The sequence below is a fragment of the Nerophis ophidion genome, linkage group LG01 (genome assembly GCF_033978795.1).
Source record: "Nerophis ophidion isolate RoL-2023_Sa linkage group LG01, RoL_Noph_v1.0, whole genome shotgun sequence".
Classification (NCBI taxonomy): domain Eukaryota; kingdom Metazoa; phylum Chordata; class Actinopteri; order Syngnathiformes; family Syngnathidae; genus Nerophis; species Nerophis ophidion.
In genome coordinates this window covers 35784516-35796732 of record NC_084611.1, presented here as the reverse complement: position 1 = coordinate 35796732, position 12217 = coordinate 35784516, and the positions used below count along the sequence as shown (strand labels likewise).

Here is a 12217-nt window from a genome sequence, read left to right as displayed (position 1 = left end):
TGGATAATGATCTCAGCGTCTTTAGTGGACAGAATGGAGCGAATTTTAGCGATATTACGGAGATGAAAGAAGGCCGTTTTAGTAACGCTTTTAATATGTGACTCAAAGGAGAGAGTTGGGTCAAAGATAATACCCAGATTTTTTACCGTGTCGGCTTGTTTAATTGTTTGGTTGTCAAATGTTAGAGTTGTATTAGGTCGGTGTCTAGCAGGACCGATAGTCAGCATTTCCGTTTTTTTGGCGTTGAGTTGCAAAAAGTTAGCGGACATCCATTGTTTAATTTCATTAAGACACGCCTCCAGCTGACTACAATCCGGCGTGTTGGTCAGCTTTAGGGGCATGTAGAGTTGGGTGTCATCAGCATAACAGTGAAAGCTAACACCGTATTTGCGTATGATGTCACCTAGCGGCAGCATGTAGATGCTGAAAAGTGCTGGGCCAAGGACCGAACCCTGGGGAACTCCACACGTTACCTTAACGTAGTCCGAGGTCACATTGTTATGGGAGACGCACTGCATCCTATCAGTAAGATAAGAGTTAAACCAAGACAAGGCTAAGTCTGACATACCAATTTGTATGTATATATATATATATATATATATATATATATATATATATATATATATATATATATATATATATATATATATATATATATATATATATATATATATATATATATATATATATATATATATATATATATATATATGTATATGTGTATATATATATATATATATATATATACATATTTATGTATATGTATATAGATATTGACATATAATTGATAAAAATCTGCAGAATTACGTGGTTGAAAAACAAAGAATTCAGTCTATTTTATGTAATGTCGTCATCAGGAGGTGTCCGTTGTCCATGCGTCCGTCAAGTTCAACCATTCGTTAAGGAAGTGTGTGGACACCATTTTGACAAAGGTGAGACTATTTGATTCAATTTGTGGTGTGGCTATTATGTCTCACTGGACCACCATCTCATCACAGTGTCCCGCTGACTACCAAGAGGAGATGGGGAGAGATGTGGAACGCCCCTGTGATGAGGAGACGGTCCTTCCGAGCAAAAGAGGCCTGGTTCAGCTCCATAAAAAAGTACCGCAAAGTGTCTTCCATGTTGTATAATGTATCAAGTGTAATCAAGTGTCTGTTTTCAGGTGATCTCTGCAGTTCAACAATGCTGTCAAACTCGAGTTCAATGGTCCATGTTGCTGGAGGAAGTTTTCCATTTTGAGGACATCGCTAAAAGTCGCAGCAGCCCGACTCGCCTCTTCACCCACAGCTTCTATACAATGCAACACCATGGTTGGATCCGGAGATTTCTCTACACTCCTAAAATCGGTGAATGTCAGCTATAGTTTGGATTTTTCTCCACATCCATCCATTTATTGACCCTAATATAGGACGGTAAGTCTGATAAATGACTGGTCCATCTTACATTCTAGAGATTTTTACACGCAAACAAGCAAATGTAGCTAAATTACTTCTTACAAGCAAGTCAGAACTTTTCTTCCTGTCACTTGAACAAGAGAGGTCCTCTTATGTCAGCCAAAGCGATTTTGGCCGTGCAGTCAAGCGAGCGAGGATTTAAATCTCGTGTGTGTGAAGTTTGCATGGTCTCGCTGTGCGTGCGCAGCTTTACTCCCAGTTAGAAATGTGCGATGGTTAATATTACAGTTTTAAATAAAAAATGATCGGAAAACAGTGATTAATAACTGCATTTTGATTAATCCACGGACTGACTGGCGCCGGCTTTAAAAGCTTACATGAAAACAAGAGGCATTAATGTCTTTCCCCATTCAGGAACAACATACCCCAATCCAAACTTATATAACCAAATTGCTGTCTGAGCAACTAAAATAACAAATTTTGCACATTACAAGCTGTGCTCTCTTAAAACAGAGTGATTGTTCTATAGTCAGAGGAATACTGTACGTGATGGAGTAGCACAGCATAACGCCTGCCAGAAATAATGGATAATAATAATACATTTAGTTTGTAACGTTCCTTTCATTTAAATAAATCTTGGCATGCTCCATTACAAACCAATATTAAAAACAAGAAAAGCTTAGCCATTAAAACAGATGAAATACTATGACTAGAACGCTATCTGTGAAGCATAAGACACACAAAACATGCTAAATAGCAGGTTTTATAATAGTGCGTCTGTTTATTTTAGTTATTTAAAAAAATAACTTGGTCAAGTATTCAGTGTGTGAATACATTTTGTTCTGAGCAAATTCAACAATACTGCGATAACAATGATAACCGTGTTAATTTTGGTGACGATAACCGTAATATGAAATTTTAATGTCGTTATATCCCTACACTAAGTACACCGGCTTTGTCCCACGTCCATTCTCACTATTTTGTTAGATCCATTATGGACTGGACTCTAACTATTATGTTAGAGCCACTCTGGACTGGACTTTCACAATATTATGTCAGACCCACTTGACCTCCATTGCATTCGGTCTCTCCTAGAGGGGAGGGGTTACCCACATTTGCGGTCCTCTCCAAGGTTTCTCATAGTCATTCTAATCGACGTCCCACTGGGTTGTGAGTTTTTCCTTGCCCTTATGTGGGCGCTGATCTGCGGATGTCGTTGTGGCTTGTGCAGCCTTTTGAGACACTTGTAATTTAGGGCTATATAAATGAACATGGAGTGATTGATTGATTCCCAAAACATGCACGTTAGGTTAATTGGAGACTCTAAATAGTCAAAATATGCGAATGGGATATATCTTAATGTGTCTTGCAAATGGCTAACGACCAGTCTTGGGTGTAGCCCGCCCCTCGCCCAAAGTCAGTTGGGATAGTGTCCGGCTTACCTGTCTGTGATCCAAATGAAGACAAGCAATATAGAATATAGATGGGTGAATCTTGTATTCGGGTCAGTATTCTAATGTTAACTTTACTTTCCAATGCAAGAGTTACGTACTGTGTGTGCGTGCGCGCGTGCGTGTGTGTGTGTGTGTGTTTTCAGAGTGGTACTGGGAGTGTGTGTTCAGGCAGGTTTTCTACAGGCTGCTGGCAGTGTTGCTGTGTTTCCTCTCAGTAGCGGTCGTCTGGTCCGAGTGCTCCTTTTTCAGCACACAGCCTGTTCTTTCCCTTTTTGCTGTCTTCATCCAGATGGCTGAAAAGCAACGCAACTACATTTGTATTGAGGTCGGTGTCAATTCACACAAAAACAAACCAAAAAAACCCCAAAAAATTTGACTTTATTGTTTTGTTCTCTCTGTCCACCAGGGGTTGTGCTTTGTCACCGTCCTCTTCCTGTGTGTTTGTGTCTACTCCACTGTGTTTAGAATACGGGTCTACAACTACTATTGTCTAGTGCCACATCATCAGACTGACGCCTACAGCCTGCAGTTCAGCGGCATGTATGTTCTGTTTTCTTCACATTATTGGTTTGTTTCCTACACTTACGGCCGCAGCAATAGTTACACAATATGTATATTTTCCTAAACAACAACAATGGTGTATATTGGAGGCAGGCGATGATTGTAGAGGGACTACAATGACCAAAAAGAGTGAAGTGAAGTGAATTATATTTATATAGCGCTTTTCCTTAGTGGCTCAAAGCGCTTTTACATAGTGAAACCCAATATCTAAGTCACATTAAAACAAGTGTGGGTGGCACTGAGATTAAGTGGGTAAAGTGTCTTGCCCAAGGACACAAAGGCAGTGACTAGGATGGCGGAAGCTGGGATCGAAGCTGGAACCCTCAAGTTGCTGGCACTGCCACTCTACCAAGCGAGCTATACCGCCCCAAATATGAAAAAAGGTAATTTTTAAAAACGTTGATAATGGTTTGGAGTGCATGAGAAAGTGGTACCATCTTACAGTACTATATATTGTGCAACATACCAGCAACAGAACCATTGTTGTAATAACTGTAAAAAGCAAACGGCTCAGTCAGCATTATAGCTGGGTTGGAGTCATGTTTCAGACGATAGTCCACAGTCCCATTAGGCTACTGTTTAGTGATCTGAATCAGTGCAAATTTAGGCGTATTTTAAAAGTTTTAGAAAAAAACATTGGTCCAAAACATTGGACTAAAACCCCAATAATAAAAATATTGTTAAATAGGGTTGCGCAATATAGACGCTATGTGATATAAATGATATAATTAGGCCTGCAATAGCGCTTTTTAATACTATGGTTATACTGTGATAAAGCATGTTGATGATGCATTCTAACTGTGTCACGCAAATTTGACACCAACAAGACAAAAACAGCAAAGGGACTAAAAAAATATGTTTTTTACCATTATAGGAGGATACAGTAAGCCATGCTAACCGCTAAGTTAAAGATTGAATGTAAACGGGGGTGGGCGGATCGATACAAACATCAACAACAGCGATACCAAGTATAGTATCAGTATTGTCAACACAGACACAATTATAATCAAAAATACATTTTTGTCTATTTTGTTATAGTTTACAGACTAAAGAAATAAATCCCTGGACACAAGAATACTTTGAGGGCAAAAAACAAATAATTTAAATCAGCACCAATACATGTAGTAGTTTTTGCTTATGTTTGGTTATTTATCACTACTGAATATATTTTGATAAAAATGTTGTAAAAGGGAATAGGGACCTAAATTTTAATTTGTATTTGATATGGTTAGACCGCCATCCTGTGTTTTGGTCTGATTATGATTGTGATCAAAAATGTTATAATTGAATAATCTTGAAAATTCGAAATATCAGCATTGGTATACCAAGACTGACCCTGTAACTACTTGGACATTTGTGGTATCGTGCAAAACAACAGAAGAATAGGTGCAACAGAAGTATAGATAGAACCATGTTACAACAGAAATAATCCAGATATTAACAGTAAGTCAACAAGTAGATTAATAATAATTTTAAGAAAATAATGCTACGTAATGAAAATTATTCATTATGTTACCCCATATATCAAATTAGGAGCCTTTGTAACCTGTTTTGAAATGGTTCTAATATAATTTACATACCAAATAATATACAGTATTGTGATTTATATCGTCATTGCAGAAGGTTGCAATAAATATCACTAAATAGATTTTAGACCATATTGCTCATACTTATTGTGAAATGAATAAATTAAAATTTAAAATGCCATCCTAAAATATATCATTTTCGATATGGTACTTGCAATGAACCTAATTTGGCATACATTGTCTCCTTCCAGGCTCTTCTGTCGCCTGACTCCTCCATTGTGCCTCAACTTCCTGGGTCTGATCCACATGGATCCTGCTGTTTCCCACCAGGACCGAATACACACATCATATACCTCAGTAAGTTGCAGTTAGGAATGGGTACCAAATTCAATACCGACTGAATTCTGTTGGTACTACTGGCTTCTGGAGTCATGTAAAATCAAACAGTTTTCGATACTTTGTTGCACACCATGTCATTTCATGCACACTCGACACCGGCTCAAACACTTGGCAGGGCAACAAGCACTCAGAGCGTACTGCCTCTAGGTAATGTTACAATTTTCCATGACAACAAAACAAGCATGCCTGGTAGAACACATTCAAAAGTACAGTAAGGCTTCATTTTCAAATGAGTTAGTTTGAGGCAAATTTATATTATATCACATGCTACTGATTGGCATTAGTGGTTTTACATGCCGATTTCAACACCTCCAAATTTGCTAATCAAAAACCCAACTAATAGTCACATTACAGCCAAACTGGTGCGTAATAAGTTACAGTATAAACACTTTATATGGCTCAAAAGACTAGACTGGCACATTCAAATTAATGGCAAAAACTACTTCCTGACTACGACAACACACTGTAGCCCAAAGTCGTGTAAAAAGAGAGTATGGCCAACTAACCAACCGGCACCATGACTGCTACCAAAGACGTATGGGGCTGTGCCCGGATGCATGCAATTGCTGTCGTTAGTTTTTCAGACAAATTAAACCAAAATAATATATCTATATATAGTTCTAATCATACTCCAGTTCATAAACTTACAGTAAAACATGCTTTTGTTTCGTCAAAGTAGAATTTTGCGGCCGTATTTGACGTTCTCTGCGCCATTCCTGCAGTGTTTATTAACCAGCAAACACTCTAACACGCACCTGACAGCGCAATAAACATGACAATATACTAAGAACTACCAAAAAATTACTTATAACCCTCATTTTGCCAAAATCTTTAATAGCTATGGACCAACAATCACAGAAAAAATGTGAATTTTGTGTGAAGCATGTCAACTGGTGGCTGCTTCCAATGTATTTGCAATCACTGTACGTATCACTCATTATGTATTATTCTAACTCTTTTTTTTTTGTAACATGCTGAGTGCATAAGTGTCATTTTGGACTTTTTTCCTCATATCTCTGCATCATAAATTAGATATGGTTACTTTTGGGGTTCATTTTAAACTTGTACTTATTGTTTTTAAATGCTTACACCAAGTAGCCCCGCCCTATCTTATTGAGCTGCTGCAGCCTTAATCTCCCAGCAGCACCCTGAAGTCTTCAGCTTAGCTCCTCCTGGCGGTCCCAAAGGCCAGACTCAAAACCAGAGGCGCTGGCGACATCTCCCCCCACATACCTCCACCGCAAGACTTGGGACGAGACATCGCCCAGCCGCGCATACTCCCTTCCCCGCATGAGAGCGGGAGAGGAAGTCCGCCACGGCCATCTGCCCCCCCAGCCTATGGATCACTCTGAACATGCCGCTCGCTGCGCTTCTCCTGCTAGCAGCGGTAATAGTCGTACCGCCCACTCCTCTCCCAGCCACGCACATGCGCCTGCTGTGGCCTCGAACATGTCCATAAAGTTTTTCGGGTCCTCCGTCTCTACCAGCCATTGCATCCTTACGAGTGTCGCCGCTCCGGACCTCTCCATCAGCGCTCGCAGCACTTGGCCCTGCTGCGCAATTTGCTCTTGCATCTCCTCCGTCTGCCGCTGGTTTGCAGCCGACACCTCGGCTATGAGTTGCCCGAGTGCCATTATTGGGCTTGTTGCAGACATTGTCTTTTCCCTTTTAATTGGACGCCAGATGTGGAAGTTGCTTCCTCGCATTCCCACTGTCAGACACGGCACGGGAGTCCAGCGTGCAGGTTTAACAAGAGTTGTAATGATCGTATGTTTTTTATGCAAAGTTTTCTCTCTCAGAACGTGACTTTTCATTCACTCTCCAAACTTCCTCCTCCTCCTGCACCCGGCCGCTCACGCGTAAAGACAACAGATGATTAGATTAACACGTACCACCTGTGAAATCTAATCACCTGCCAGCTGTGTCTCGCCGTCAGCACATGCCCCGCCCCTGCCCGATGTTGCTCGTCCTCAGCACCACGGACAGCGGCGGTGACATTTACTCCTACAGGCAGCGCTGGCTACACTTCCCTCCACAGCAGAATATCGTAGTTGTTTTTATTTCTTGTTTTATACATTTTTTTTTTATTTGTTACATTTTAGTATTTTAGGTCATATATTCAGCACTTACTTTAAGGTCTATTTTAGTATTGTATTTCCTTCATCCTTCTGTGTTACAATGTAAATTGGACTGGCGAAAATTGCGATCTAATCAAAAAACCAAAACCCAAAACTAAAAATTGCACTCTAGCGCCCCCTAGGAATAAACACAGACAAAACTGATTGTGACTTCTGTTAGGAATGTCGTAGAGACATAAAACAAAAACCTCTATGTAGGTCTGACTTAGACCTAGATTTTATACAATGACCTTCTTCAGCAAAAATCAACAGGAAGCTGGCAAAAACCCCTTCAAATCAAAAGTTTCCTATAAAATGTCATTTTTGCCCCTTTGAGCTGTAAATTGACCCCCTTAAAATACATCAAAACTCACCAAACTGGACACATACATCAGGACTGGCAAAAATTGCGATGTAAAAGAAAAAACAAAACCCAAAACTCAAAATTGCGCTCTTGCTCCCCCTAGGAATAAAACACAGACAAAACTGCTCCTATGAAGAAAACACAGACAAAACTGCTTGTAACTTCCGGTAGGAATTTCGTAGAGACATGAAACAAAAACTTCTATGTAGGTCTCACTTAGACCTACATTTCAGTCATTTACATCCTTCAGCAAAAATCAACAGGTAGTCGGGAATTACCCCTTCAAAACAAAAGTTTTGTAAAAACATTACACCTTTTTTCAAACATTATCTCCTCTGAGCGCGTTTGTTGTGTCGGCCTCAAACTCGCACAGGATAGATATTGAACCCTTCTGATTAAAAGTTGCGCAAAGAGTTTTTCTAACTGCTCCGGTTTTGATTTTACGAGCCTTCAAAGAACTTTCGCGCAGATGCTGCTGCGCTGCTGCCGTCTCAAGATGGCCGCTTAAAAGCAGGAAGCACCAGCGTGACCACACAATGCAGAGAAGGTAGGTACTGTGCGGGTAAAGATATGTTGACTGGGTGAAAGAAGGAGTCACCAGTTTGACTCCAGGATACAGAGAAGGTAGGTAATGTGCAGGTAAAGATATGTTGTTTTGGTGCTGTTGCTGTCACAAAATGGCGGCTTCCTGCTCAGACAAAACTGCTTCTAACTCAGTGACGTGCAATCAGGGGAGCTAGGTGAGGCGGGGCCTCACGTGCCATCATGGAAAGAAAAAAAATGTAAAAAGAAAAAAAATTAATAAAGATATGTTGACTCCTCTATGTTGGCAACGACAGTGAAACCTGGAGAGGCGTGATTGGGAAGAATGGCCGCCCGGATCTGAACCCGAGTGGTGTTTTGTTATTGGACTTTTGTGCTCGTCACAGTTTGTCCATAACAAACACCATGTTCAAACATAAGGGTGTCCATATGTGCACTTGGCACCAGGACACCCTAGGCCGCAGTTCCATGATCGACTTTGTAGTTGTGTCATCGGATTTGCGGCCTCATGTTATGGACACTCGGGTGAAGAGAGGGGCGGAGCTTTCTACCGATCACCACCTGGTGGTGAGTTGGCTGCGATGGTGGGGGAGGATGCCGGACAGACCTGGGAGGCCCAAACGCATTGTGAGGGTCTGCTGGGAACGTCTGGCAGAGTCTCCTGTCAGACAAAGTTTCAATTCCCACCTCCGGAAGAACTTTGAACATGTCACGAGGGAGGTGCTGGACATTGAGTCCGAGTGGACCATGTTCCGCACCTCTATTGTCGAGGCGGCAGATCGGAGCTGTGGCCGCAAGGTAGTTGGTGCCTGTCATGGCGGAAATCCTAAAACCCCTTGGTGGACACTAGCGGTGAGGGATGCCGTCAAGCTGAAGAAGGAGTCCTATCGGGTCCTTTTGGCTCATAGGACTCCGGAGGCAGTGGACAGGTACCGACAGGCCAAGCGGTGTGCAGCTTCAGCGGTCGCGGAGGCAAAAACTCGGACATGGGAAGAGTTCGGGGAAGCCATGGAAAACGACTTCCGGACGGCTTCGAAGCGATTCTGGACCACCGTCCGCCGCCTCAGGAAGGGGAAGCAGTGCACTATCAACACCGTGTATGGTGCGGATGGTGTTCTGCTGACCTCGACTGCGGATGTTGTGGATAGGTGGAAGGAATACTTCGAAGACCTCCTCAATCCCACCAACACGTCTTCCTATGAGGAAGCAGTGCCTGGGGAATCTGTGGTGGTCTCTCCTATTTCTGGGGCTGAGGTCGCTGAGGTAGTTAAAAAGCTCCTCGGTGGCAAGGCCCCAGGGGTGGACGAGATCCGCCCGGAGTTCCTTAAGGCTCTGGATGCTGTGGGGCTGTCTTGGTTGACAAGACTTTGCAGCATCGCGTGGACATCGGGGGCGGTACCTCTGGATTGGCGGACCGGGGTGGTGGTTCCTCTCTTTAAGAAGGGGGACCGGAGGGTGTGTTCCAACTATCGTGGGATCACACTCCTCAGCCTTCCCGGTAAGGTTTATTCAGGTGTACTGGAGAGGAGGCTACGTCGGATAGTCGAACCTCGGATTCAGGAGGAACAGTGTGGTTTTCGTCCTGGTCGTGGAACTGTGGACCAGCTCTATACTCTCGGCAGGGTTCTTGAGGGTGCATGGGAGTTTGCCCAACCAGTCTACATGTGCTTTGTGGACTTGGAGAAGGCATTCGACCGTGTCCCTCGGGAAGTCCTGTGGGGAGTGCTCAGAGAGTATGGGGTATCGGACTGTCTTATTGTGGCGGTCCGTTCCCTGTACGATCAGTGCCAGAGCTTGGTCCGCATTGCCGGCAGTAAGTCGAACACATTTCCAGTGAGGGTTGGACTCCGCCAAGGCTGTCCTTTGTCACCGATTCTGTTCATAACTTTTATGGACAGAATTTCTAGGCGCAGTCAAGGCGTTGAGGGGTTCCGGTTTGGTAACCGCAGGATCAGGTCTCTGCTTTTTGCAGATGATGTGGTCCTGATGGCTTCATCTGACCGGGATCTTCAGCTCTCGCTGGATCGTTTCGCAGCCGAGTGTGAAGCGACCGGAATGAGAATCAGCACCTCCAAGTACGAGTCCATGGTTCTCGCCCGGAAAAGGGTGGAGTGCCATCTCCGGGTTGGGGAGGAGACCCTGCCCCAAGTGGAGGAGTTCAAGTACCTAGGAGTCTTGTTCACGAGTGAGGGAAGAGTGGATCGTGAGATCGACAGGCGGATCGGTGCGGCGTCTTCAGTAATGCGGACGTTGTACCGGTCCGTTGTGGTGAAGAAGGAGCTGAGCCGGAAGGCAAAGCTCTCAATTTACCGGTCGATCTACGTTCCCATCCTCACCTATGGTCATGAGCTTTGGGTCATGACCGAAAGGATAAGATCACGGGTACAAGCGGCCGAAATGAGTTTCCTCGGCCGTGTGGCGGGGCTCTCCCTTAGAGATAGGGTGAGAAGCTCTGCCATCCGGGAGGAACTCAAAGTAAAGCCGCTGCTCCTTCACATCGAGAGGAGCCAGATGAGGTGGTTCGGGCATCTGGTCAGGATGCCACCCGAACGCCTCCCTAGGGAGGTGTTTAGGGCACGTCCAACCGGTAGGAGGCCACGGGGAAGACCCAGGACACGTTGGGAAGACTATGTCTCCCGGCTGGCCTGGGAACGCCTCGGGATCCCCCGGGAAGAGCTAGACGAAGTGGCTGGGGAGAGGGAAGTCTGGGTTTCCCTGCTTAGGCTGTTGCCCCCGCGACCCGACCTCGGATAAGCGGAAGATGATGGATGGATGGATGTTGACTGGGTGAAAGCAGGAGGCACCAGTTTGGCACCAGGATACAGAGAAGGTAGGTAATGTGCAGGTAAAGATATGTTGTCTGGTTGATGGCAGGAAGCACCACCAGTGTGACCCTAGGATGCAGGGAGGGTAGATAAAGTGCAGGTAAAAATATGTTGAATGGGTAAAGGCAGGAAACACCAGCAAAAGTCGGTCCCGTCCATCGCTTCTTGCAGCTTTAATTTCAAATTGTTTATGTCTGTACAGTACTTTGGCCAACTGAAGTTGTTTTTAAATGTGCTATATAAATAAATAAACTGAACTGAACTGAACTATGGTAACACTGGCGATCAGTATAGAATATGGAGTGATTTTTGGTCCAGAACATATTTTGCTCTATTTATTATTGACATATTTCTTGCCAATTTATGTTGTATATTTTAATGAGATTTTCAGTTTCGCTTTCTCATCTATTATTACGCCCAGAATCTGTTTTCTTTTACTCTTTCAATGTCCTTCTATTTGGATTTCTGTTTAAAGATAGTCGGTTTTTGTCAAACTGTCTCTTAAATGTATTCATTTCTTATGTCATTATTTGTATTAGCTTATGTGTGTTCAGTCCTAAACGAAACACAGACATTGTGTCTCGTGTTTACCTGGCACAAGTTGCTGTAATCGGTGGCTCTCCCATACTTGTCTTCTTTGCACCTTGTCGAGAAAGGGATTTAAAAGCTTTCCACAGTTCTTGCGAGAGGAGCAGCACGCATAAGCTCAAAGTTGGTAGTAGTCATGGTGCCCTTTAGTTAAGTGAGTGCCTTTTGACTAGTCATTGAGATTGCCTGAAACCAAGCTGGCCATACTATGTATACATGAGTCCACTGTAGCCTATACACTACTGCCATCTTGGAATTGAAACTGCTTGCAAAGTCTGCTACACTTGCAAATAGGATTCATGAGTGTAAGAAAACTAAATATAACACCTGGACAATTGTGCTCAGTGTTAAATGTTAAATACAAATATTTAGTTTTTTATTTTCAAACAATTCCATACATCCATCCATTTTCTACTGCTTGTCCCTTACGTTTATTAAAAGGT

General features: G+C 43.2%; 1 protein-coding gene across 1 annotated transcript in view; it reads left to right on the top strand.

Annotated features, from left to right (window-relative positions):
* Positions 1-12217, top strand: part of lmbrd2a (LMBR1 domain containing 2a) — a 32572-nt gene that overhangs the window by 14027 nt on the left and 6328 nt on the right. The window contains exons 7-12 of the mRNA XM_061901771.1: positions 858-932; positions 999-1103; positions 1166-1349; positions 2995-3176; positions 3258-3391; positions 5190-5295. Coding sequence (XP_061757755.1) covers positions 858-932; positions 999-1103; positions 1166-1349; positions 2995-3176; positions 3258-3391; positions 5190-5295 — 786 coding nt within the window. The remainder of the gene's footprint in view (positions 1-857; positions 933-998; positions 1104-1165; positions 1350-2994; positions 3177-3257; positions 3392-5189; positions 5296-12217) is intronic.